This window comes from Cygnus atratus, chromosome 3 (assembly GCF_013377495.2).
Source record: "Cygnus atratus isolate AKBS03 ecotype Queensland, Australia chromosome 3, CAtr_DNAZoo_HiC_assembly, whole genome shotgun sequence".
Lineage (NCBI taxonomy): Eukaryota > Metazoa > Chordata > Aves > Anseriformes > Anatidae > Cygnus > Cygnus atratus.
The window spans coordinates 1,849,982-1,876,243 of NC_066364.1; the positions used below are offsets into that span (position 1 = coordinate 1,849,982).

A 26,262-nucleotide genomic window follows, 5' to 3' on the forward strand; every position below is an offset into this window, starting at 1 on the left:
GCTCTTCTTGTCAAGTCCCACAGCACAAATGAATCTTAGGCCAATAAGAGTTTCTCTCCCCATACAATTTACCAGCTTCCTCTGTTATAGAACATATATGCCTGTAAAAGCTTTCTGTAACTACCGTAACTGCTAATATAGGAATAAATTAATGCACAAAGGTAGTTCTGACCTTGACTTCACACGCACACGCGCGCACACACTATGAGCTGATGCCACTCTTTTTAGTCACAATGCCTTGAAAATGAAACAGGAGAAAGGGCTGCAGCTCTTTCTTATACAGCTCGCTTCTTCATGATAATGCTTAATGTATCCTAAAAGCACATCTGTCCACCCTAATGACGGTACTTGCAGAAAGGCTCGAAAATGGAGCCTGGCAATTTTCTATCCTCGCAAACTCTGGAAAGCAGCCCTCAGCAATAACAACCTGTGACGGGGCCAAATCAGCGAGTTCAGAAATAGCAGCCTTCGGAGGAGGAAGCCACCCATGGTCACGCAGTCTGTCTCCTTCGGCACTAAGAGCAGGATGGATCCCTGCAGCGCGTCCTCTGGTATGCTGCTTACGATAATAGTATTGTACTGGACAAAGCTATGATGGAATTTGACTCCATTACTAAGAAGCATCTGCTGATGCTCATTTTCAAGCTAATACGATGAATGTTCACAGCAGTGGTGCTAGCTGTAGTGGGTTTATTTTCAGATTAAGATGAAAAAAAAAAAAGGATAAAGCAAAGGTACCTGAAATTACAGCAATTTTCCATGACCCATGCTCCTCCTTGGCTATTCTTTCCGCCTCCTCCATGAGCAACATACCAAATCCCTGTAACAGGAGAAATAACAGGAAGAAAATATAAGTTCTGTAACAATAGAAAAGTATAAGCAAGGTCAGAATGTAAGCATTAGTACATTTCCAACAGATGTATGTTCAGGCACAGGAATGACCAGAATCTTATTGCAGGAGAGGGCAAAGTACAGCGGCTTGGGAAGAGTCCTGCACAGAGGTGTACTAACACTGAACTTTACCGTGCAGCTTTCCCAGTTTTTGGTTCTTTCTTCTTCAGAACATGAGATTATCCATATGCAGCTCTAGTGCCTGACAGCTTCTCAGTGGCAGAAACAGAATGAAGTTAAACGCAGTGAAGGTAAGTCAACTTGGTACGCATCCCATGACTCCTCGTGCTGCAAAGTCTATCCTGCTGAAATTACCAAGCCCAAACACAGCCATCCATCTGGATGGCTGCCTTGCTGGACCTGGCTTAATGCTAGGGATTAAATATGGAGCACAGGCACTGGATGCAGGTGCCTATACTGTCAAATTGCAATTCTGGCCAGGGACATCGGTTGTAGTGGATGTGCCTAGAGCTGCTGTTAGCTTTTCTGATATAACTGTTGCCTTAGCGCCTCACAATCTTCATTTCCACTGCCCCTCTGGGAGCCAGGAGCTGTTACTGTGCCCATTTCAGGCTGAAGAACTGAAGCACGCAGTGGCCACCAGGCTTGTCTGAGCGTCAAGGCCTGCATCAAGTCACCTGCGTGCCTCCTGCAGACCCACACCGCTCTCCAGAGCTCGTGGGACACCTACCAGGCTCAGCTTGTGAAATAAAAGATATCAAAGCAAAAAGAATTGCAGAAGATCACGTTAATATTCTGGACCAGATCCACACCTCTATTTATGTTTGGAAATCTTGCACAGCAGGGGTGCTACTGGAATCAAAATAATGCTTCAAAACAAGGGAAGAGCCTTTCCACTCTATTTAACAACTTAGTTGTCCTATATATCTGGCAATAATTGATTGGATTAATTCACTTCTAACATTAGGATGCAGGAACTATCCTTGGCTCTTTGTTCATCTCTTTTCCTGACACGATGTACAGACTCAGGCTGTGTTGAAACCGAAGTGGATGTGATTTAATTCTAAAAACACTTAACACTTACAGGCATTTTTAAATAACACACGGAAATCTTCATTCTAAAATGTTCTTCTAATCAGAAATTGTCCCCGCAACAGCAAAAAACGTTTTCTGCTTAACCTCTTGAACACTGACAATTCTGAATGAACATCAGTGCGTCATATGCCATGAAATTTCAATTTCCAGCCTATTTTAAGGTTTGCAGTTGGCCACTTCCAATTGATTTTTTTACTTTTTATTTTTTTAATACTTTTTGACGACCACTCTTTCCTTCCAAAATTTTGAAATGTTAGCTGTTTTGCAGTGGATAAATTCACTGCTCCTTTATTATTATTTTTAAAACAGCCACTGCATTATGGCTATACGTCATCAGCGTCCAACAAAACCGCATCTTAACACATATACTCAGGGAAAGATTAATAAATACAAGGAAGTTAATTTAAAACATCAGCCCTGAGCAGTTCTGGCACCGAGGACAAACTGATTGCTTTTTTAAAAGCTCAGTTGAAAGGTTCAAAATCTACCAGGGCAAAATTTAATTCATATTTTTGCTCACCGCAAGCCACAGCATGTTACATGCAGCAGAAGGATAATGTGCAATTTTCATACAACTCACTGCAAGGAATTAGAAACACAGCTTTCCACTCCATTCTTTGCATTTTAAGATAAATATTCTCTCGTTCAGTAAATGTTCCCTTGAAGGAACACTGGGAAGGACCAAAAAAATCTCGCCTTCCCATCTGTAATTACTTTAGATTTCAGAAGTGAAATTCATCTATTGAACAAGATCCATTTTAGGAGGAAATAAAAAGACACAATGGATGTATCCCTTTGTTTTGCTCTTACTCAGTTTGCAGTGAAGTCTGATGTACATACAGTACAGGATATCACAGGAAAGATACCTCAGAACCAGAGCTGCTTAGCACTTGAAAGCCAAATTAGCAGCAGGTAATGAGCTCTCGTATTGTATGGGCATGAGTAACGCAGATAGCATTCAGCCATGCTTTTTTTTTTGTCTCAGAGCAGTAGTGACTGCCTAAACACTATCACACTAGCAAAAACTCAGAAACAGCAGGATTTCAGCACAAGAAATGCAAGAAGGAGCTTAGATTCAATTCTGTTTTTTTACTGCAGTTGACTGTATTCCAAACAAAGAATGAATCTCAGAGATGAAATTAAATTCTTCTCTAATTATACTGGGAGGGGTGGGGTGCAAAAAAGAAGCACAGACGAAAAATAAAGATGGCCTGAGGTACCTGGTGCTGAAATTTTGAAGGATCCCGGCTGCTCACTGGGACCACGCTCCCATACACGTGCAGCTCCCGGACGATGGAAACACCTCCTTTCAGCTCGGGTCTGAAGGACTCCTCTGAACACTTCCGCAGTCGTAGAAGGCCAACGAGAATATCTTGCTCTGGGTCTTCATAGGACAGGAAGGTCTCCCAGCCACCATTAGCCACATAATCTCTTCTAACCAACTCAATCTGGTCGAAGAGAAGAAGCAGTGAAGAATACAAAGAGGAAAAGAGAAAAAAAATTAAATATATTTAAGCAACATGTTGAACAGACCGAAACCAATTTCATGGATCCATAAACTATTATGATTCAGAGAAAACATGAAGTGCTTTCTTAAAGGCCAATTTAATTCTAGATGGATTTTAGCAGTACTGGATAAGAACTGATACTCCTGCAATCATTAAAGATAAGAACACGGACCACTTTAACAGAAACATTTTTGACAATGGGACAGAACTAGTCTTCTATGTCTATTTGCATGCTTCCAGAAGGGCTGGTAACCCACGTGGCTGCCAGTTTGTAAGTCAGCAACCTAAAACTGTGATTCTTAAGTTACTTTTCATAATTACTGCAAGATCAACGGGGGCAGCAACTCTTTCGACTAACCAAGGGACATGCTGTAATTGAAATTCAGTTCCAATAGCAACTTAGCTAATGTAGAATGAGTGGTTTTGCATCTGCCTTCACTAAACCTGCATTTAGGGCCATGTCTTTACTGATTTGCACAAGAAAAAGCTTGAGTTGTCTACAGAGCATGGGTTTTCTAAGCAGCAGTCAACTTTACTAATTATCAGCTGTTTTTTTTCCCAGCAAACACCCTGGATATACCTACACGAGCAAACTGCAACAAGAGTCGATCTGAAACAGTTGGTTGAGTGTCTGTTGAGTTCCAGAAATCTTTGCAACACATCACAAATTATGTGTGCTTTACAGAATCAGCAGGATGTGCCTGTTTACTCATTTAGATTGTACCGGAGACACCGAACCCATCCCGACAGGTACCCTGAGAACTGACCAGTAACAACACACCACTTGCCTCAAATCCAGTTTTTGCTAACGATCTACATAAAGGCGGTTCTGAAGATCACAACAACTGGAAGGGAAAAGCAAAGTGAGAGCTGACTGTGGGGAATACAATCAAGATCATGCTTGGGTAGAAGAAATTGGTTCTGCAGAGCACCTAGAAGCTATAAAAAGTAACTGACGGAGAAGAAAGCAGAAAGAAGGAAAAATGTCTTTTTCATGTTATCATGACCTACCATCACCAAGGAGCTGCCCCAGGACCCAGAAAACTACACAAAATCAAACTTCCTCATGGCAACACGAGACCTGATCAAACGGTAGTTGCGTTTATTTGTAGCAGAGTTAGCACTGAGTTAATTTGACGTATCCTGTTGCTGATGATAAGAAAGTCACATCTCTGGCGACGTGAGTCACTCTATTTGTGCCCTGAATTGATCTGGTGTGGCTGGAACAGCGACCCATCCTTGCTGCAGGGACTTCCTTGCCCATGTGCAACAACCAGCTGCTAAGCAGACCAAACTTATTTCCCACATTGCCTGGCTCAACAGATGAGCGGCAGCAGCCCTTGCTTAGCTTGTGGTATTGAGGACCTGATGCCCACACACAACATGTTTGGGGGTTTTCAGTTCTAGGCTCACCCCAGGAACTAGGCACCCATTAATGTCTCATGTACATTAGGTGTGCTCCTGGAAGGCACCTTCTAAATTAATCTGAAAGCAATCAAGCTTTTGTGTTTCCTGATGGTTTTGAAGTTAGGGACTGATGATCAGAGTATTTATTTCAAACGCCTACCCCTGAGCTAAACTAAAACCATGGTGTAGACGTAACTCCACAACTTTGAAAGACTCCTTTAACTTTAGGAACTCAAATGTGAATGGCCAACAGGAGTGGATGCTCTGTGCACAAACGTGGCACTGGTGTATCCAACCTTTCCTGTGGCACAATACAAGATTGATCCCTTGCCATGCTCTTCCCAGTACTACTATAGAGACTCAAGCAAATGACATCTGTATTTTTTTTTCTGCAAATCCTCTAATACCCAGAAAACCATGAATTAAAGATTTGTTTACAGAAAAGCCATAAGGGATTCTGTCGCCTGCCTGCTCTACTCCATGACGAAGCCTGGGTGAACACAGCTCACAATTAAATCCCTTACTGACTACAGAAGCAGGGCTCATTTCAGCACTGACGTACAGCTCACGGGGTAAGTGCCCAAACAGATGTCTGCCAATGTGCCAAATTCTCTGGGAGCACAGCTTCACTCCAGCTTGCTAAGGACGGCTGGCGCAGGCTGATCCAGATCTACTCCTGTGTACATAACACCACGAGTAAAATGGAAATGTACAGGAAAATAAGAGAGCATGAGATTTTCTGAAATACCCAGATCGGGCTGTTAGTGTCATATGGGGAACCCACTGCAGACAAGCAGTTAGGTTAAAGCTTAATGCTAATTTAAAAAACACAATGTTATTACACACTGCTATACTGAGAGTTCAAAGCGGCGAGATTTGAGGACTTCTGAGTTCTCCTGAGGACAAAAACAAAACAAAAACTAGTAAACGTGGCTCCATTGCTTGTTCTCCAGTAGGTCTAGAAGTTATGCCATTATCCAATCCAAAAGGCACTGGTAGACAGATGAAGTAAGACTGCAGGAACCTTCACCAGGCAGCTTTATACTATTTGTATTTTAATAGCATCATAAGCACGTAGCGGACAACCTCATCTGCTCAGAAAAGTCTTGGATCAAGTCTTTTGTATTCCCCACTGGGCATAACAGAGGGGCCTAGGATAAAAAAATCCCCTTAAAGGGTTTGCAGCGACTCATGAGATGCGCAAAGCCTTCTCCTTCTGGGATATTGGTAGAAATTTGGCAAAAGCCAGCCCTGCTCACCTCCTGGTCGGGCGGTGCACAGCCACATGCTGCACGCTGCAATTCCCTATGTCAGCCCCTCATCTAAACCACCCCGTGTGCTGGGGAAGAATAATTCTCATTAGGGTGGGTGACCATGTCGATATGCAGACCTATTAAATGGCTGGTACAGTCTGTCTTAAACTTACTTTGACAAATAAAGGGAAAACCTAGGTGCAGATTACACTTGACCTAAAGCAGCTACTCCCTGCTTTAAAGTCTGCCTTACCCTCGCTAAGGCTCTACACTGAGATCATTAACTTGATACAAAAAATCCTGTTTTGCAGAAACAGCAGCTTCTTACAGATATGAACCTATATTAGTGTTAAAGCAGAAATTGTAACAGAGCTGTCATTGCCCCTTGCCTTTCAAAAACTGTCAGTCCAACCTCTCTTTACAGCAACAATCCACCAGAGCATTTTTAAGGCTATTACGTAGCACTATACATCTTTAACCATCCTGAGAGCAAGCGAATACCTTCCGCTGCAATGGAGAAATGCTACTAATTGAAAAGGGAGCTTAGAGACAGCTCTGTAAATAACCAGCTACAGGCAAGTAATCTACTTCAAATTGATTTTTTTTAAAGACTTTTAAAAGCAGACACACCATCACCATTATAGAAATACATACAGCCTACTGATCCTGAACAGAAAGAAGTTGCATAAAGTGTAATTAATTATAGGAAACGATTAATTTATTTTACATCTGACATGATAGTCTCTCTTATCAAGAGAATGTGTTGTTTATTTACAAAGCCGAGAAAAACATCATACCTTGTCATTAGTCTAAAGCTCATGAAAAATTATACCATTTTCTGAATTTTTCTCTTGGTTGCTGTCATGATAAATTTTGCTAAGACTACATAATGACATCCTCCTGCCACTCAGACAGATGAGTTTAACAAAGGGAATATTCAACATAATGTTGCTTTGAAAACCCTGTGATAAGCTATTTGCTAACTACTCTAGAAATTTACAATTTAAATTAGATTAGCACTGCTGACAACAGACATCTTTGGAAGATATTTTGTGAAATGACCACAGATTAGGAAACGGGGAAAGAGCAGAAAGGCTGCATGGCCTATGTACAAATGAGTCTGTACAGCCTCAGCACAAACCTACTAAGAACAAGATAATTTATTTGGGATCATTATAGATTTCCATGCTGGATTTCTGTTATGCAGTCAGCAAGATGGGAAATATTCCACTCCAGCTGACTCTACATAATGGCAGGAGAAAAATAGAATATGGCTCCCAGTAATCTCTGATTTGCAAAGTGAGAACACCTTTCAGATACTAAGCTCGGAGAATATTCATGCTACTTCTGGCACCTAACTTGGAGCCTCTTTGACGCCTAAATACTCAGCAGAGCTTCCAAAATGCAAGTGAGAGGACCTCTGCTAGGAATCTCGGTGTTGACACATAGATTAGTCCCAATTTAGTCAGTCACATTTAGAAAGTGGGTATGTGCCCACTGCACAGTGTGTCATTCTGACAGCTTTCTACTTGAGAGAGGCAGTACTTGCTGTCTGGCACAAAGAATTCATGTTTGAAAGAAGAGACAAATATGCGATGGACAAACTCTATAATCACTGCAGTCTCTCCTTGCTGTCAGCAAAGGAACAGGAAGAGAATACTTCCAGGGTGTCATTTATATGGCACAGCATACGTGCATACTAAGATGGATCCTACACGATGTGATGTTAGAAAGCTCATCTCCTTGGTCCCAACATGGCCATGGACGTCCTGGCCACTCTCTGGAAGAATCGATCCCTTCTTGTAACTGGAGTGAGATGGAGGATCAGTTTCCTGACCTGAATTTTTGAAGTTCAGCAGTGTATCTTTTCCTTTCTATAAAATAAGCACGGCAATCTTTTTGTGAACTATTTCAGGAAGGAAGAATACACCATGTGTTATATGCTCAATGGACCTGCTGACATTAATATATACAGATAGATGTGCAGAAGTGGATTTATACATGCTCTGTTTGCCTATACAAACATACACATTCACACAAAAGGCTGTAAATTCACCTTGCTAAATATTCATTCCTGTTCAGCATGCACATACTGTGGTTTTGCTATTTTCCAAATCCATTTTTTTTAATGAGGGCGGGGAGAGAAGGGAAGGTTGAGAAGTGGTAAAAAGAATTGCTTATTTTTTTACAGCAGTGCAAATACTCAAATAACTGGTGACTGTAGTCAGTTCGTTGAACATGGTGGCCCATAAATTCCAACATGTGACTGCAGTCAAACAGAAGACATCCAAAGCTGCTGCGAAAATAAATGGAAAACTGGATCCAGCTTCAAAGGCAAACTGCAGGGCTGGATGTTCAACAAATGGATCCCCAAACCTCCATATTAAATGCATGTAACAAATTGTGTCTGAAGCAAGCTCTTATAAAGCAGACAAATCCTACCTGATACGGTCTCACTTTATGGTGAATTTCTTGAATTCCAACCTCTCTTGTCCTTACATCACGACACTTGGAAAAGAAAGGGAGAGAAAAAATACAAGGGAGAAAAATATTAGGATCTGAAACACATGGATTTCCAGCCAACCGTTGGGTTCAAAACTAAGCTGACATAGCATGAAGTTGCGAGGTTGAATTTCAAACGGGTAGGCTTCAATATATAAATGCTTACCAGTCCATCCCTGATATATGTTGGAAAGAGGTCTTTGTACTAAATGGGAAGACATGCTGGTAAAAATCAATTCCCTAAGCAACCATTATGGTTCGTGAGGAAAAGTACCCTTTGATTCACAAACAGCAGGGTCTGGAGGGAAAGTCAGCATCCATAAAAGAAAAGCAGAGAAAGACTTTGGCATAATCCATTTTCACCCTACACTTGAAAGATCTAACAGGCAAAATCTATGCCAAGGCACCAGAGTCCTTAACTAGTCAGTTTATGATTTTCAGCAACCCTTTTCTTGCTTCTAAACAATCGCACAAGAACTGTTGCAGAAGACCTACTCAAATATAAGAAAGTAAAGCTAACGCTGATCTGGCCTCCACAGAGGCTTGGGTCCAGGAGAAAGTAGAAAACAGACAGCCAAAAAAGATCTTCCCTCCCTTTTAGAAGTCACACAGGGGAGGAGACAAAGCTCCACGCTCAGTGCTGAAGAGATGGGTTATAGCTCACATAACCTTTTGCGCTTATCAGCAAAACCAATGGAAGTTGAGCAATTTGGCAGTGATTCGTGTTAGTGAACAGTTGTGATACTCCTAGCACTCCTAGTGCAGAGACTGTGTGAATTCACGTCTTAGCAGGCCTACTGTCAAGTCCAATGCAAAGGTTAATACAACTTTTGTCAGCCAAGCACAGCCACAACGCTTTTACCCCAAGCAGCTGAGTTTCAGTTGCTCACTGCTGTACTTGGAGGGAAGGAAGACAGCCTTCACCAACGGGCTGTAATTGCTCCATCAGCAACAACACCTACCTGTCTGTATGTTTCCAAAAGCCAGACTTTTAGACAGGAAAAGAAGGTGTCAAAATCCAATTCACACAGTAACTCGGAACGTCCACAACAAGCACAGCTCTATCTTATGCCCTGTGCTCTTCTCCATCCTTTTAAATACCATTATCAATATAGAACAACAATCTCACAAATAGCAGGAAAAAGTGTTTTTTGTTTGTTTGTTACAGTGGGCTATGCCAAAACTGGGATTCACTGTAGTGCCATGACTCTAGAGCAAACTCTTCTTTGTTTTACAATTGTTTGACTACCCAAACAGCGCGGTAAAAAGCAGGGCACTTCCCTCTCTTCATTAAGAGCCGCAGACCTGAGAAAGGACGATGTATTCTTGGATGATGGCTTTAAATTCTGTGTCCCAATCTATCATTTGCATGTCTCCAGTTGCAGCCAGTGGCTGGCAAGCACAAAGGCCAGCATCCTGTGCCTCCAACAAGGCTGCTCAGGAATAATTTCTTTCCAGCAATCGCAAACACCAGTGGCTGTGTTGGCGCGCCTGATCCCCAGCCCTCAAAAACTCTGCACCGAGACATTCTGCAAAGACAGGATAAGCCAGAACTGCCACAGCTGGCTGATCTTTACTGAGCATATATATATGATTCCTGCAAGTCCCTTCCTCATCTTGGCCGTCTCTCCTTTTCCAAGCTAAGAGAAAAAAGGACAAAGCACATTTCTAGTTTCCTCCTCTGACACAAGGAAATCACACCAGTACCTTGTATTTCAAGCTATATTGCAGCAGACTGCCTGGTTCCTCATTCCACCAGCTGCAGTGTTTCTGCCTCACTACATTAAAATCTATAATCATCTGCACAGCAGCAATTTTTTACAGATTTGGGTCTTCCAACAGCGATGACTGCCAGCTTGACAAGCCCTTTAATGGTTCAGCTCAGTTACTGGGCTCAGCCCTGACCGCCATGGATCAGGTATCCCCGTTTCTCCAGCTGGTCTTGATCAGGTTCAGATCAAGTGAAGTGGTTTTAGCATCAAAACCAGAGTTCACTATTAGCCCTAAAGAGCTCAATTGAAAAGGCTTAGCTGCAGCGCAGAGGTTGTCCCCCCTGCCTGGTTTTGAAGTGAAAAGCCAGCAGGAGGGATGGAAGCTTTTGCGGCCAGAAAAGCTGTCTGCCAAATCCTGGCTTGCTACCGGAGAGAGTCTGGAAGGAATGATTTAAGGAGAAAGTGCAGGGCATCAGCTTAGGAAAGATTAAGTTGGTAGAGAATGCCCAGCTGGAAGGAAGACAGTCTGGAGTTTATTTGCTGATCTTTTGCACCACAACTGCCAGATCCAAGTGAGATGGCAAAGGCAGTAGGGAGCTACACGTAGCCTAGAGAACAATCCATGTTAAACACCAACAACATAGTTCAGCAGCGTGAGTTTATGTGGGGCTACAGGTACACAATACACAGCACAGCAGATGAAACCTTTATTATTGCTTCTTCGGTATCCTTGGTATTTAAGCAAAGAGATTAAAGGTTAGCTTGTGTACATCTGCAAAAGCTGTAATTACTGTACTGCCTCAAACCATTCCTTTACTTCTGTTTTCTTTCTTTTTTTCCAAAGCCTTCCCCTCTCATCCCCTGTGCCCCAATTAGAATAAAACAAAATCTAACTCATCCAGAAGCACACGCAGCCACACATCTGGATTTGGCTTTCGCATCCCTCCTAGTACACCAAGGCTCTCACTATAGTCTGGGTTGCTTCACGCCGGCCTCTTTCCCATCCTGCTGGATGCAGTAACACCTTAAAACCTCTTTAAGGAAAGGTGAGCTAGAGGGAGGGAGCACTAAATCACAATACACATGTATGGAACAATCGTGGTGAGGATCTGCCTCTGCACCAGGACACCAAAGCAATTAAAGCCCTAAAGGAACTGTGTGAAGGAGAGTGGGGTTTGTGTGATGTTTTGTCTATGGAGCTGGGTGTCCCAGTCCCAAGAAAGGCAGAACCCAGGCATAACTTCACCAGAGGCTGCAGGATCTTCAAACTGTGGCTGAGCAGACTGTATGGGGCACAGCCAACATTGACTGCCACAGTGACCTCCTGAGGAGCATCACGGCTGGGTACGCATACCTGCCTCTGACTTCAAGTATAATTGCACTTCCTCCCTCCTCTCCTCTCCACTCCTGCTCATATTTTTTATTTGACCTTAGAAATATCAAGAATATCAAGTCTCATTTGTCTGTGCTGAAATCTCTCTTTGAAGACTTGTCTGGCCTCAGCCTAAGAGCTTTTCTTCCAATTGTTAGTCAAGTAAGTGCATGCGTGGGAAAGAGAAAGGAAGAAGAATTTCTAATAGCATAAATTAAAAATAAACACTCCTGCCTTCTCTCTGGTTTAAAAGGTTTTGTTCCATTAAAAACCTGAATATCAGAAAATATTTATCAAGTACCTTCAGGAACGGGGGCAAATTCTAGACTAAAAACCAACAAAATGTGTCAAACAAAAAGAGTTTTTCCAAGATATCATCATATCATATTCTGGTCACTACTTTCTTCTCAAAAAGGATCTGCTACTTTGTGTGAAATTATCAAGCAGCTCTCCCTCAACACCAAGTGACAAATATTTTACCTGTGTCCCAAGATCTTTCATCCTGGCCAAGGCAAGCTCTCTCAGGTTCCCGTGCTCCACTCCGGAGCTCACTAGTGGCATCGGAATATCTCTGCGTATTAAAGGAAAAAGAAAAACCTCAAACAACTGCATTAGCAGGCGATAAACCAGAAAGTACCATTATGGTCACCTAGGCCATGATCCCAAATAGCTGACCACAGAACGTACCTGAATTACCTTTGTTTCAAGTATTTGGTTGAACAAGAAATAACACAGGCAAAAATCAACTAAAAGCAGGAGGAAAATGAAGGGAAAAAGCAATAGAGTTCATTTTAGTAAAAAAAAGACCGAAGACGAAAGTAGGCTTTTACAACCCTGAGAAATAAGCTACAATTTTGCTCTCAGTTCTTCTCTTGGAAAACTGAAAAAAGGATCACCCAGCCCAGGCTGTGCCTAGCCTAGGACTCTGTGTCAGACGTTCTTCATGGTCCCTGCTGCTGGAGACCACGGGTTGGGAACCAGAGCACACCTTTCTGCTGGGTCTGAGCTGAATGCACGTCGGGGAAAATTTGTCAGAATGACAATGTTTTTACGTTGGGAAGCTTGCTGTTTAAAAGTGAGAAAGTCTTGTTTAGCCGATGGTTTGCAGCAAAGCCCTGCCAGAAAATCGAGGGTCTTCCTGTGGGAATATGAATCAGTGAGTCTGCGAATGGCAAGACGCCCTCATTCAGCTCTCCAAGGCAGGTACTAAAATTGAATTTGAAAGGAAGACCAAATTTGCCCTCTCCACTGCCTTCCACAGTAGTTTGTCCCACTTGACGTCAGGAAAGCAGGAGACCATCCCTAGAGAAGGAAGGATTTATGCACCCAGACCAAGCTGAAAAAGAAGCATGACGATTAGAAGGACATCCCAACCACACACACCTTCTCTTTAATGCGGTTCCAAATGCTTCTCCTCCCTCCTCCTGCTCAAACTCCACCCTGGCCCTTCTGATAACACACCAACCCAAGTGCTCTACTGGAAAATTCAAAATCCCTCAGATCCTCTACAAAGAAACAAGGGCTATACAAGTGTGAAAGACACTCAGCATGTTGTAAAATAGGTTGGTCTTAATATGTAGACATTCCTTGGTGAGTACTTCTCCTTTGTCTACACAAACATCCAAAAGAGTAAAGCACAGAGTATCACAAAAACATACAGAGAATGAGATGGTTCAGGGAACTGGTAATGTAATTAGCTTAATCCATCTTGGTTCAGTAGTGACTGAAAGTCATCACCATCTAGCAGCTGTCTGATGACCTCTTAAAATGTATTAATTGATCTATTCGGTTCCTTGAGGACTTGCATTCGCATCACGGCCACCATGAACAACTGCTGGGTTTGGCAGCAGCTGTATAAAAGAGAAAGGTCTTCAAGGGTCCTAAAGACTTGATCCTTGTGCTGCTGTTGCCTTACAGAAATCTGAGACACTGGCAAGGGGGCAAGAAAAGGAGTTTTCTTTTACTGTAAAGAATGAAACAAGTGCTTCAGACTCCACCATCCTCTTCCCATTTCAGCATCACACACCACCAATTCCAGTAAAACTTTCTCCAGCATAAGGCTTGTGTTTTACTTCCCCACCCTGTTTTCCTTGCTCTTCTTTCTCCAGAAGCCAAAAGATCCAAGCAAAATTCCGCGCCTCTTACCCTCGCGTGCCAAAATGTTGAGGCGAAATACAATTAGCCAACCAGTTCATTTATTCTGCGGATTTCTTTGAGTAAATACGACGCTGTAGAACCAACACAACATACTTCAAAGAGCTTCAATTAGAGGAAATGAGCACTTCACATTGTGACTAAAGGACACACTAGAGGAGAACAGCGTTTTCACCAGGGCATGTTAGATCTACAGTGATAATCTAACTAAAACGCCTTTTTTCTAATTATGGAACAACTCCAAAAAAGTCAGACTGTATGTATTTCTCCTAGAGGGACGTAGATAAAACAGCCTAACATCTTCCAGTACCAAGTCTTTAGCTAACTCCAGAGTCAGCTACGAAAGAGCAGATAATCTACTGTAAATAAATGAAAGATTACAAGATACACTAACTTGAGCCTCTCTCATCTCCCTGCTAGGCAACAAATTAAATTGAAATATAAATGTGAAAAATAAGCTTTTTAATAAAAAGCAAGCAAGAAATAGCTTCTCTAGCTGCACTTCAAATGAGGGCAGAGTATTTAAACAAATACCCTGTGTGCATCACTAGTGTACACATTAATGGCCTGTTTTGAACACCCACCAGACAGCAATGTACTGATTTCAGGAGTTGTTAAAATGCTAACTAAGTTGAGGGATACGGGGGATTAAATCCTGACCTTACTATAGTTCATGTGCAATTTGCCAGAAGCTTCAATGGGACCTATTTCATCTTCTGTTTGTCGAATGCTCAGGTTCACAAACATTCAGGACAAATACAGCAATAAGCATCTCCAGAGTTACGAAGTAACCACAAAGAATTATTCCCCTCCAACCAGCCATTAGCATCTCAATCCTTCCGCGGTGTTTTGCCAGGGACGCCTCTCCTGTGCTCCCCCAGGTCGTTAAATTGAGTATTTTGAACATGCGGCAGACCACGAGAGTATCAAGTCCCTTGTGTTTCCTGAAAACCTGCTACTAGGGACCAGAGATCTCACACGGTGGTCTTAATAAGGAAGGGGATGGATGGCTCAGCCTTTTTCTGGTGGTGCTTGGTACAAAATCCAATGCACGTACCAAACAGCCAGGCAGCGTGCAGGGAGCTCAGCACAAGCTGCCTTCCAGGAAGGCAAGCTGAAACTGGAAGGATGGCAGAAATAGAGCCTGAAATGCAAGAGGTGAAGGAGGGAGGAGCTGGGGAAGCAGACAGGAGGGAGGTGGAAAGGGAATGTTGCAGGGGGCTGCAATGGGGAGCTGGAAACGGTCGCTATCCTCAGCGAAGCAATGCTGGGAAGAGGCCATGAATCCTTCAGAAATCTGGCTTTGTTCATTATTCTGCTGCACAGTCACACAATGACCCCGAAAGCAATTTAGATCAAAGTAATAGCTTTTGGACTTTGCACTGGAGGTGTAAAAATCTGTAATCACCAAGAACAAGTTTCAGATAACATTGAGGCAGTCAGCAAGAAAACAGCTATTCCACTGGAACATAATAACTGACAGCTGGATGACAGCTGGACGGGGGCTGCTGCCGCCGACAGAAGAAACCCGTCATCAGGCTCTGGGAAACCAGCACACCAAGCAAACCCTTTGCCAGGCCCATGTTCTTCAGGAGATGACCTGCAGACTTCTGCTTTCCTCTGAGAATAATGCCATTTGTTTCAGATACAACCTGTGGTAAGAGCATCACCAACAAATGGGCCACTACGTCTGTACCAGAATCCATCAGGAAGAGGGAGAAGAGCATACAGAGGGAAAAGACAGGAGTTTTGCTTTTAATAATGCTTCGACAAATGATGTGAAAAGCCTGGGGGAATATCAAGTAGATATTTCCTCTAAGACGTGTTTTGCCTCCTTAATCAGCATCACAACCTTCTTCTCAGAGCTACAGCCACAAGTCTCTTGCAGTAGCAGAGATCTGCAGGAAGGATCTCCTGGTCCCTGAAACCATGTTACCACAGAGTGCTGCAATGTGCTCACATTCATCAGCCTAATCAAGTTTTACTATCTTCTTACTTTCTTCTCCTCCTCTTCGGTAACTCTGCAAAGCTCCAGAATCTCATTCCTTTGGCTGACAGAAAATTTCCAGCTTCCTGTGTCGCTTTATCCGAGGCTATTTCCCATTTCGTTCCGTGCCCAAATCAATCTTCCCATTTCTTAGAAGGTTACTTTCCCTCTCTCATAAACTTGCAGAGATTTTCTGTCCACCTCTATCCTTCAAAAAGAAGACTGATGCGCCTGTGCACATACTTCCACAGTTCATTTTCTTGAAGATGGGGATTATTCCAGATAAGAGCTTACCAAAGTCTCCATTAATACCTCTGTCTCTAAAAAGTTATCTTGGAAAAAAATGCTTTTCACAGCTACTTTCACCAGTGGCTTATTTATATTATGGACCAAGGCAGTGGAAACATTTCCTCCTCTGCTATTTTCACATGGCAGTCTCCCAGTTTGCAGCACAACCTCCTCAGAGCTTGATCTCAAACTTGCCTGAACTGCATCTCATCTTGTTATTACTCCAGCTTCAACTCCACCAGATCCTGCTTGTGCATCCTCTCTTTCAGCGATGCTTTGCACCATCCACAAGGCTTCCTCAGTGCCCTATTACTTTTTGTATTAGTGTAAATAAATACAATTTTGAGCAAGACTGTTTTTTTAAATGGATGTTTGAGAAATTCCACTGATAAGGCTGCATCCATACTTTGTCAAGGCTACCCAGTATTTCTTGCCTTCAGCAACTTTCTTCTCTGCCTCGTTTTTCCACTTATCCCTGCTCCATAATACATTTCCAAACGGGCACAAAAATCAAGTGCCCTACAGAAGTCCATCCAGGTGAGGTGTAAAGCACAAGGCTTTCTCATACTGCACTCTAGAGCTAGGCACTGGCACTGTTTCTGGCTCGTGTAGCTGGAAGCCAACTGAGTAGTGTCTGCACATGCAAAAATAGGTAAGTGTGCTACAGCCTCCCTTCCTACTATCAGACACGTAGAAGATAACAGCAGAAAAAATAATCCAAGAAGGACCCCACACTGAAAACACAATGCTAGGGCAAGTATTACTTATCGCCCCAGGAAGGGAGGTTTCTGAATGGAAATAGCAGCACTACCATAATACACTTATGAAAACCCTGCAATGCCCATGGGGAAAGACAGGAAGTCTTTAGAGCAACAGGAAGAAAAAAAGCCTCGTAGCTCCTGTAATAAATATAGGAAACTTCGCCCACAGCCAAGAGGCAATTATCCATCACTATCATTAGAGTACTGCGTGTGCCACATCCTATGCTGGCAGTGAAAATGGGGCCTCCAGAAATCCCAAAGTTTCTGGGTGTATTAGAGAGGCAGTTCAATTCAAATGGTTTCTCGTTCTACTTGGCCTCTCCCATTATGAATAGATAGGAGGCAGTTTAAAAATCTTTAGTGCATTAATGATTGCGACTGAAAAATAGTAACAGGCTGAGTCAGATCTTGCTGTAATTAAAGCAAGAATCCCTCCAAGTGCAATAAATCAATACCCAAAGCCCACCACAGAAAATTACCTCTGAACACGGTACACACGTGTCCACGGTGGGACGAGAGCCAAGATTCTGGCCACCAGATCCACAAGAGTGCTAGGGGGGTAGCTCTTGTATCTTCCAGTCTTCCACAGCTCGTACAGACCAGTGCCACGGATCACTAGCGTTGGATAGAGCTTCATGCCGTCCGGGCGAAAAGCAGGATTCTCAAAAAACTCCTGCAAAAGTGGAACAAAAATGTGAGTCAGAGAGAAACAAACTAGATCTCCTGAGGTTTCAATGCCCTAACAAAACTAATTTCAAGACAGGTTCTGTAAAACACAATTGTAAGTGTGGCTTAGGAATGACTGGCTTACACCGAATTTTCAGTATTTATCAGTTCATGGCGTTTTTAGAAATAAAAGTATATTACAGACTTAAAGAGAAAGCCGATAAAGAAAAAAAATCCACATGACAATGCTACCAATCAAATCCGTGCGTAGCTGCTACCTTTCAGCATGAATTCAATAGATACTGCTCCATTTATTGTAACAGACTCTGCTCAGAATTAGAACAATAGAAATGAGCGTACTTATCTTCAATCTCAGCAGACCACATTTAGAGATTAATCAATGTGTCTGGGACACATCATTTGAATAGCAATGAAGAAAAACAGATTTATTCCACAATGAGGTTCTGAACAATCCTGGAGAGCGGGAGGACATGCTGGATCTCCTGCTAACTTCTGCGAATAAATCCCAGTGGAGAGCTGCAAACTGAACAACGCTAGCTCGCACTACACATCCATCACGGTGGTTTTTTTTCAGATTAAATTTCAGTAATGACAATTAAAATAATTTACTAATAACAATAATAATATATTAAAAAAACAACATGTAAGGCACCCTGAACCGAACAGCCATTAAAGTGACTTAAGTGATGGTACAGTCCTTCTAACTGCATCTCCAGGCTAAATATAATATCGGATTAGACCACTGAACACTTGAAATCTACAGCTTGATCCCTCTCCAGCATAGTGTTCTTGTAATAAAAAAACCTCAAGTTTATTAAGCTGAGTTAACGGCCGGCTATTGCGGTCCCACCAGTTGCTGTGCCAGCTTTGGTGCTCCCCAGCACTTTGCTTTAGTGCTTCGATGCATTCACGTGGCCCGGCCCCACTCTGCGGCTTCGCTAGGTTTCCTGCCGCTGCTGTGTGTTAAACCAGCTCCTGGAGCGCTCCTGCAAGCCCTGACGCCGGAATAAAGTGCCATTAGCAGCCTGATGGGAGCAGGACCTCCCCGCGCCGGCAGCGCCGAGCGGCTTTGTTGCTGCACAAACCCATCCTTTAACTGCTTAAAGAAACGGCAAATGGTTTGCTGCTGGCTTGAGCGCACCAAAATGGATCTGCACGGGCTCGAATGCGTGCGAGATCCAGCACAAGGATGGGAGGAAGGGAGCGTGGTGAGAGGAGCAGCAGGACCACATCAGCCTGGGCCATCTCAAGCAGGCGCCCTGCCGAAGCCCCGGCCAGCTCCAGCAGCCTCTGTCCTGCACGCCCACACCGCTGCTCCTGCTGGGCGGCTCCAGAGCAAAACACATCAGGGTGAATACATCTGTAAAAAAGAAAGTGGTCAAAAAACCTTTTTCAGGCAGAGCGGCCTCCTGAGCCATTGTATGCATCTGAACAGAGAGAGCGGAGAGGAAGCAGCCTGAGACACAAAACAAGATACACACCGTGGATCAGGTCCGCACTGCTGCTGCAAAACTAAAAATCTGTCAAATCCTGCATTTCTCCTCAAAGAGTGCCCAAGACACAAGGCCACAAAGCACCCCAGAGGGAACAAGGTACCTTGTGTGTGTCTCACTAAGCTGTGCTACTTGTGAAGTGAGTGGTTTGTAGAGGAACAAGCCAAACACAGACAGAAAGCGATGACTGGACCCTAGCATCACGGCGCTCACGCTGGAGTGCGTGTGGGTACAAAAGAGGCAAAAAAGGTTGGTCTTCTCCTTTTCCCAGCTGTTTGTGCACTCTGTACAACTCCCCTGTTCATCATGAGCCTCGTATCACCACCGGGAGAGGAAAAACACTCATTTTGCCAGCTCCGTGAAATCATCACCATCACCATCATCTCCGAGGCGAGGACGTAAATGAATACTTGGAGGCACTCGGGGCTGGCTCGCGCTCCCCAGGCAGCGGACGCGATGGCTCCCTGCCCTGCCCACGCCTCCTGCCAGCTCCAGTTCCCACAGACCCCTGGCCAGGATGACTCACCGATGTGGGAGAACGCATTTTGGGGAGAATACTTTTGTTTCGGCATTGGACTGGGTTACGGAGCAGCCTACCGAGCAGCAGAGGTGAAGTGGTGGAAGCAGGATCTGCCCCCAGGTGTTGTGTCTGCTCAGAGCACCCCTCAGAAGGGTTCGTCCTCCCCCTTGCCCCAAGGGTTCAGTTTGACTTTGCAGGTAAATCATAAATATCATAAACCATAAACACCATAAATCATAAATATCCTAAATCATAAGTATCATAAATACCATCCTGGTGGCTGAGAGGGAAGGCAGACGTGTGTGCCCTTGGCCAACCACTCTCCTCACTTCTTTTGTGCCAGCCCCAGTGTGCATCCGACCCTCAAGACACAAAGAGGGAAAAAAAATAAAATTCACCAGGCTCATTTTCAAAGCAGCCAGCTGAAGCAGGTGTTATCCAAAATCATACGGCATGTTAGGGGTCAGAAAAATAAGTTGGAAAAGCATTGTCCTGGACCAACCCAAAAGGACAGCCTCCCCCCTTCTGTGGGTGGTTAGAGGAGCTCTAATGTAAAAGAAAGCAACTGTGAAAAAAGGAATGAGACAATCTTGTAAGAAGTGACTGCTCTAACGAGAGGAGTTATATGGCCAAGTAGAGCTGAAGAAGAGAAAGACATTATGGTAAGAAAGCAATGACGCTTCCACAATGAGATACAGAAAGGTAAATAAGCCACTCCAGCAAGGAAAAAAGCTTCCAGATAGGCAATGTATTAATATTCGCAACAATACTGAGCTGAATGCAAAAGCATCTATGATTCATCAGGCAGAATATTTAAAACACTCCCTGATTTACATTGCAGATTAAAGGCGAACGCATCAACACAGTGCTAAGGTTAAAAACATCCAGCAGTCAAAGGCAAGGTCAAAAGTTAAGGTTTCTAATCCCATCATGAATTTTGCCACTTCCTCCATACTGCGTATTTTCTGTCAATATATAAAGCCAGCTGATAGTGCTACGTCATATTTCAGTAGCACTGGCATTAAAAAAGCAAAGTTTCATATTTATTTCTTAAATAATTTCTTAAAATATTCCTCAAGTTTAATTAATAATAATTATTTTTTGAAATAATTTCAAAAATACAACAAAGCAGCATCTCCTTTCTTCCAGAACCCCTTTTTTCAGTGGTAAACTTTAAAGAGTTTCCGTAAATCCCAATGTTTAAAGGCTTAACCTTTTCCCATTTGTAAACAGTTTTGATTGAGTCTCTCATGAAACAAAAGGAGCTATAAAATGCCAACACATTCGAAGCTTTAGTAGTAACTGTAGCCTTTCCTTTTTTTAATTAGACACCTTAAAAGGTGTCTTCAACTGATAAAAATGCTCAGAACAGCTTACTGCCAAAACAAATTTAATCCCTTGTGCAGCATCTGTTCAGAGACCACCATCCAAAGCACCTCTGGAGTCAATAGGAGGCTTTCCATCAGGTCTAGGCAGGCACTCGATCAAGACTTAAATCCACTTCTGCTAATGCCCCGTGATGCAAGAGGCTAACGACGACCTGGAGAGAAAGGATCCCTACACATTTCCAGTCTTTTTGAATCACTTGAGGACGCGGCGTAGTACTCTCACACACATGAATATTCTAAATGGAAACACACACAACTTCAAAGCTACTAAACCAATTTTCTTTGAACTTCCAGTTCTCTCCCCTCTAGCTAAAGACTGTAATCCAAGTAGCACTTAACACTTCTTGTATAATAAAGATGGATGCTGGAGTAAAATTTTAAATTTGTGTACGTAGATGATGGACAGGATGTAAAGGATTGTCATGGTGGTTTAATAATAATAAATACATATATATAAATTCAGGTCAGTCAAAGCTTTTAATGATCTGGAGGTTCATAAACATGAGCATTTTTATACCCTAAAATAATGTGTGTCATAACCTTGGCCAATTTATGTGGTAGGAGAGAAAAGTTGAGTACTCTTTCACAGCAAATAGTATATTGAGTAACCAGAAAAACCTGGAATTCACAATTTTTTTTGCTTCACCTGAGCTCCATTAAACATACTTTACTTGTAGGAACAGCTGCTCTACGAACTACAAACAATGAATCTTAATAAGATCCCATCAGCACACATTCAGGCTACAAGGTTATACAAGTTAGCTGCTCAAATGTTTTATGAGAATAGTAATTGATTTTACTAGCATATGCCTTTGTTGTAGCAGTTCCCTGTTATTAAAGCTAATGGCGTCTGCAGGATCCATTCATCCACCACCTCACAAACTCACTGCCACTATGAATAATCAGGGTCCGACGGGTGTAAAGTTAGTCATTTAGATGCCAAGAAGCCGATGATTTTTCCATCAAGGCAGACGTATCAAAGTGCATGATGGAATCCTTTTGTTCAACTCCCATCAATTGCTTTGAGTCTTATAAATTGCATGACACTGTAATTGTTGTCCAACAAAATAGACATTAGTTAAAAATCAAAAGTCAACATAACACTAATGTGAACCAAAAAAAAGCTCAGAATATGAGATGGAATCTGGAGGTGAAGTCCTGAGCTCAAATATTTCACTTTCTTATGTGTTTGCAACAACCTTTTTGAATTATAAATCTGTCAGTCAACCATCTATCTGTTCAGTCGCAACAGAAAGGTCACAATCATTTGGAATCATAATGAGACTACACAGTGGTTTGGTCCCATTTTCAAGTTTGGCCATAGCACACATCAGCCAATATTAAAAATTTCATCTTTCCATTTTCATCTGATTTTACTGACCACTCTAAGCACAAAAAAAAAAACAGAAATGTTTTGAAGAGACCCAAAAGCTGTAGTTCTTCCCCTCGCTCCAAAAAGAGACTGTTTTTATTGGATTCCATTTCATCTTCTTACCAAACAGAGATTCAGTTGCCATCTTTAATCTTCCTGCTCTCAAGATGTTCGACTGTTGTAGGAGATATCAGTTATAGGATAAGCGAAGCAATTTATGTTATGCGTTTTACAAAAATGTCAGGTTTTGTTAAAAATAAAGGTCACCAAAACCTAGCTTTTAATGACTGTCCACTAGAAATGAGGTGCCTCTCAACCTGATTCCATAAACTTGAATTGGTTCCTTTATTGTAGTCCCTGCATTAGACAGATGATTAAATTCACGTCCGACTGCATTAAAATGAATGGTATCTTAACTCTCCATATCACAGCATTCCTTATCTCCATCAGCTGTATTATTTATAACTATTAACAGTGGTAACACTTGAAAGCTACTGCGTTGAGTGACACTTCCAACTCTACAGGGAGTGAACAATCACTTAGTAGTTTAATTATATGCATTAATAGAAGCTTGTGGCTCAAAAATGTGGCTCCATTTTAACTTGAAATTTGCATTTTCCCCCTCTTTCTTGTAAATGCTGGTCTAATTAAAATGTAATGATAGGATCTGCATTCACTGATACTTACAATGGCCTACTGACCGAGAAGTAGAGACTGTAATGCCTTTTTACTGCACTTTGGTACAGCCTGCGATTACATACATTGTCAGCTACCAGATGTCACCTGGGAAGCAGGGAAATGCAGTGCCAACAGCGAACCAAGACATAGTCATTTTAAAGTCACTTAACATCAATATCTGTCAATTGTGTGACCTTTGTCGTCCTGTTAAGAAGTTACCAGGAAATAATAAGATGCTACTTTGCAGCTACTCTCGACACCACCTTTCTGTAGACAGAATTCTGATAAATTAGACATTTTTGGATACAGTTTACCACACAGTGACAGAATGGTGAAAAAAATCATGATTACTGTAATGCATTTTACGAATGCATGTGTGTTATACGCTGTGATCATAGGATCACAGAATATCCTGAGTTGAAAAGGACCCAAAAGGATCATATCATAGAATGGTTTGGGTTTCAAATGGCCTTAGAGATCATCTAGTTCCATCCTCCTGCCAAGGGCAGGGACACCTTCCACCAGAGGATCACTTGGCTCCACACAACACCCCCCAAAAACCAGACCCTATGTCTGAGAGCATCGTCCAGACACTTCTTGAACTCCGGCTGCTCAGTGCTGTGACCACTGCCCTGGGCAGCCTGTCCCAGTGCCCGACCACCTCTGGGTGCAGAACCTTTCCCTCACACCCAGCCTGACCCTCCCCTGTCCCAGCTCCATGCCGTTCCCTCGGGTCCTGTCGCTGTCCCCAGAGAGCAGAGCTCAGCGCCTGCCCCTCCGCTCCCCTCGTGAGGGAGCTGCAGGCCGCCATGAGGCCTCCCCTCAGCCTGCTCTGCTCTGGGCTGAACAAACCAAGGCGCCTCAGCTGCTCCTCACACACACCTTCACCTCCAGACCCTTCACCATCTTTGTAGCCCTCCTTTGGACACCCTCTAGTAGTTTTAAGTCCTTCTGATATTGTACCACCCAAAACCGCTCCCAGTGCTCGAGGTGAGGCAGCAGCAGGCAGAGCAGAGTGGGACAATCCTTTCCCTCGACCGGCTGCAGTGCCAGGCCTGATGCCCCCCAGGGTTTGTTTGGACACCAAGGTGAACATGAGCCAGCAATGTGCCCTTGTGGCCAAGAAAACCAACAGTATCCCGGGGTGCATTTGGAAGAGCGTTGCCAGCAGGTCAAGGGAGGTGATCCTGCCCCTCTACTCAGCCCTGGCAAGGCTACACCTCGAGTATTGTGTCCAGCTGTGGGCTCCCCAGTACCAGAGGGACATGGAGCTACTGGAGTGAGTCCAAAGGAGGGCTACGAAGATGATGAGGGGCCTGGAGCAGCTGTAGCACGAGGACAGGCTGAGAGAGCTGGGCCTGGTTAGCCTGGAGAAGAGAAGACCAAAGGGAGACCTCATCAATGGGTCTAAATATCTGAGGGGAGGCTGTCAAGAGGATGGAACCAGACTCTTCTCATTGTGCCCAGCTACAGGACAACAGGCAACAGGCAAAAAAAAATGAAGCCTAGGAGGTTCCATCTGCATATGAGGGGGCACTTGTGTGCTGTGAGGTGACAGAGCACTGGGACAGGCTGCCCAGAGAGGTTGTGGAGTCTCCTTCTCTGGAGACATCAAAAAATCCGCCTGGATGCCATCCTGTGCAAAGTGCTCGGGGTGACCCTGCTAAGCAGAGGGGTTGGACCAGACTATCTCCAGAGCTCCCTTCCAACCTGGGCCATCCTGGGATCCTGTGATCTCCCAAAGCCACCTGGACCTGGTGCTGGTCACCCTGCTCTGGGTGGTCCTGTTGGAGCAGGGGTGGGATGAGAGGACCCACACGTGCCTCCGGCCTCAACCATTCCCTAATTCTGTACGTGCCTTCCATGCAAAATGAGCACAAACACAATGCAAAACATTCAGTGGGAATAGGGCAGATGAGCCCGCTATGAAAGGGAAAAGCAAGCTCTCTAGTATTTCACCTTTGGCAAGCTGGAGCTTGCTCTGCTGACTGTGCACACCCACTCTTCAAGGTATCTTTAACTGGCATTTATTTTAAATACCTATAATTAAAATGCAATTGAAATATTTCTGTAATAGACCCTTGGGAATTTCCAAAGGTGCCTTGCATTTATATGAAGATGGTATGCTGAAATCACTCATGCCAAATATAACATTATTTCTGAGGCCTGTGAGGAAGAGGAGCGTTATCTACCCTCAAAGAGCACAAAGAGTTTTTTGGGGGAAGCGACTCTACGCTGCAATTAGTAAATCCTGTTGTTGCGTCAGTGATGTCTGATGCAAACACACTACAAGGTGGCAACATTTTTAATTAGGCTCCTCTGAAATGTGTATGCTACAATATATATGGTATCATGAATCTCTATAAAATTCATTCAAAGGCAGGCTTAAAGCAAAGAGAGAGCAACTCATTTCTGCTTTACGTCTACACTCATGACAAAATCATGACAGATCTCCTACAGATGTGACCATGGGACAAAAAGTTTCTAAAGCAGGTGATCCCAACTTCCAGCCCTCCAGAAAGTAGCTGTAAAGCATTCTGCAATCAAGGGGGCAAAGGCCATTTTCCAGGTGAACGTTGTAATTTTCCTGGCTATTGACAGCTATGTAATAAAAATCTTTTCAGTTCCTGACATATTGAAGCTGTCAAATTTCACCAGAGTACATAAAATATGATTTTGGAAACTACTAAGCCAAGAAAACAGTGCCATAAAACCCAACATTTCGGCCACAAAAGGGTCAGTTCTGTGACTATTATTAACACCGTTTTTTAGCCCATCTGCCTGCAAATTTCTTCAACAGCAGTATATATTAATGTGAAGAAAAACAGCACATCAGGGCACGTTGTAGCACAGTAGCATATAGTAGGTGGAACAGAAAAGTTTGTTTCATGTTCATTTCTCTAGTCTTTAAATTCCTGAAGGTACAGGCTCACAATACTAAAGAAGTTTATCAGGAGCACATCACAAAGGACCCTGATGTCTCATACTGAACTATTACAACAGCTCAAGTTAACGAGAACGTATTTATTGGTTGCCACTTAACAGAATAATCTACATGCTCATATCAGGTTCTTCCAGAATGCCTCATACATAGCCTTTGAATGCCAAATAAGAAAAGTGGATTGGCCTGTTAATGTCCAGAGAAAACACCATGAAAGATCTTGTAATTCACCCTTCAAGGTGCAAAAGCTGTTATTCCTCCACCCTTCCCTGACAGCATCCAAACCATGAAG

General features: G+C 43.2%; 1 protein-coding gene across 1 annotated transcript in view; it reads right to left on the reverse strand.

The window, feature by feature from the left end:
- ELP3 (elongator acetyltransferase complex subunit 3) overlaps positions 1 to 26,262 on the reverse strand; it is an 84,713-nt gene that overhangs the window by 18,434 nt on the left and 40,017 nt on the right. The window contains exons 10-14 of the mRNA XM_035563682.2: positions 17,371 to 17,564; positions 12,182 to 12,272; positions 8,558 to 8,623; positions 3,168 to 3,395; positions 739 to 820 (exon numbers count right to left, since the gene is read on the reverse strand). Coding sequence (XP_035419575.1) covers positions 739 to 820; positions 3,168 to 3,395; positions 8,558 to 8,623; positions 12,182 to 12,272; positions 17,371 to 17,564 — 661 coding nt within the window. The remainder of the gene's footprint in view (positions 1 to 738; positions 821 to 3,167; positions 3,396 to 8,557; positions 8,624 to 12,181; positions 12,273 to 17,370; positions 17,565 to 26,262) is intronic.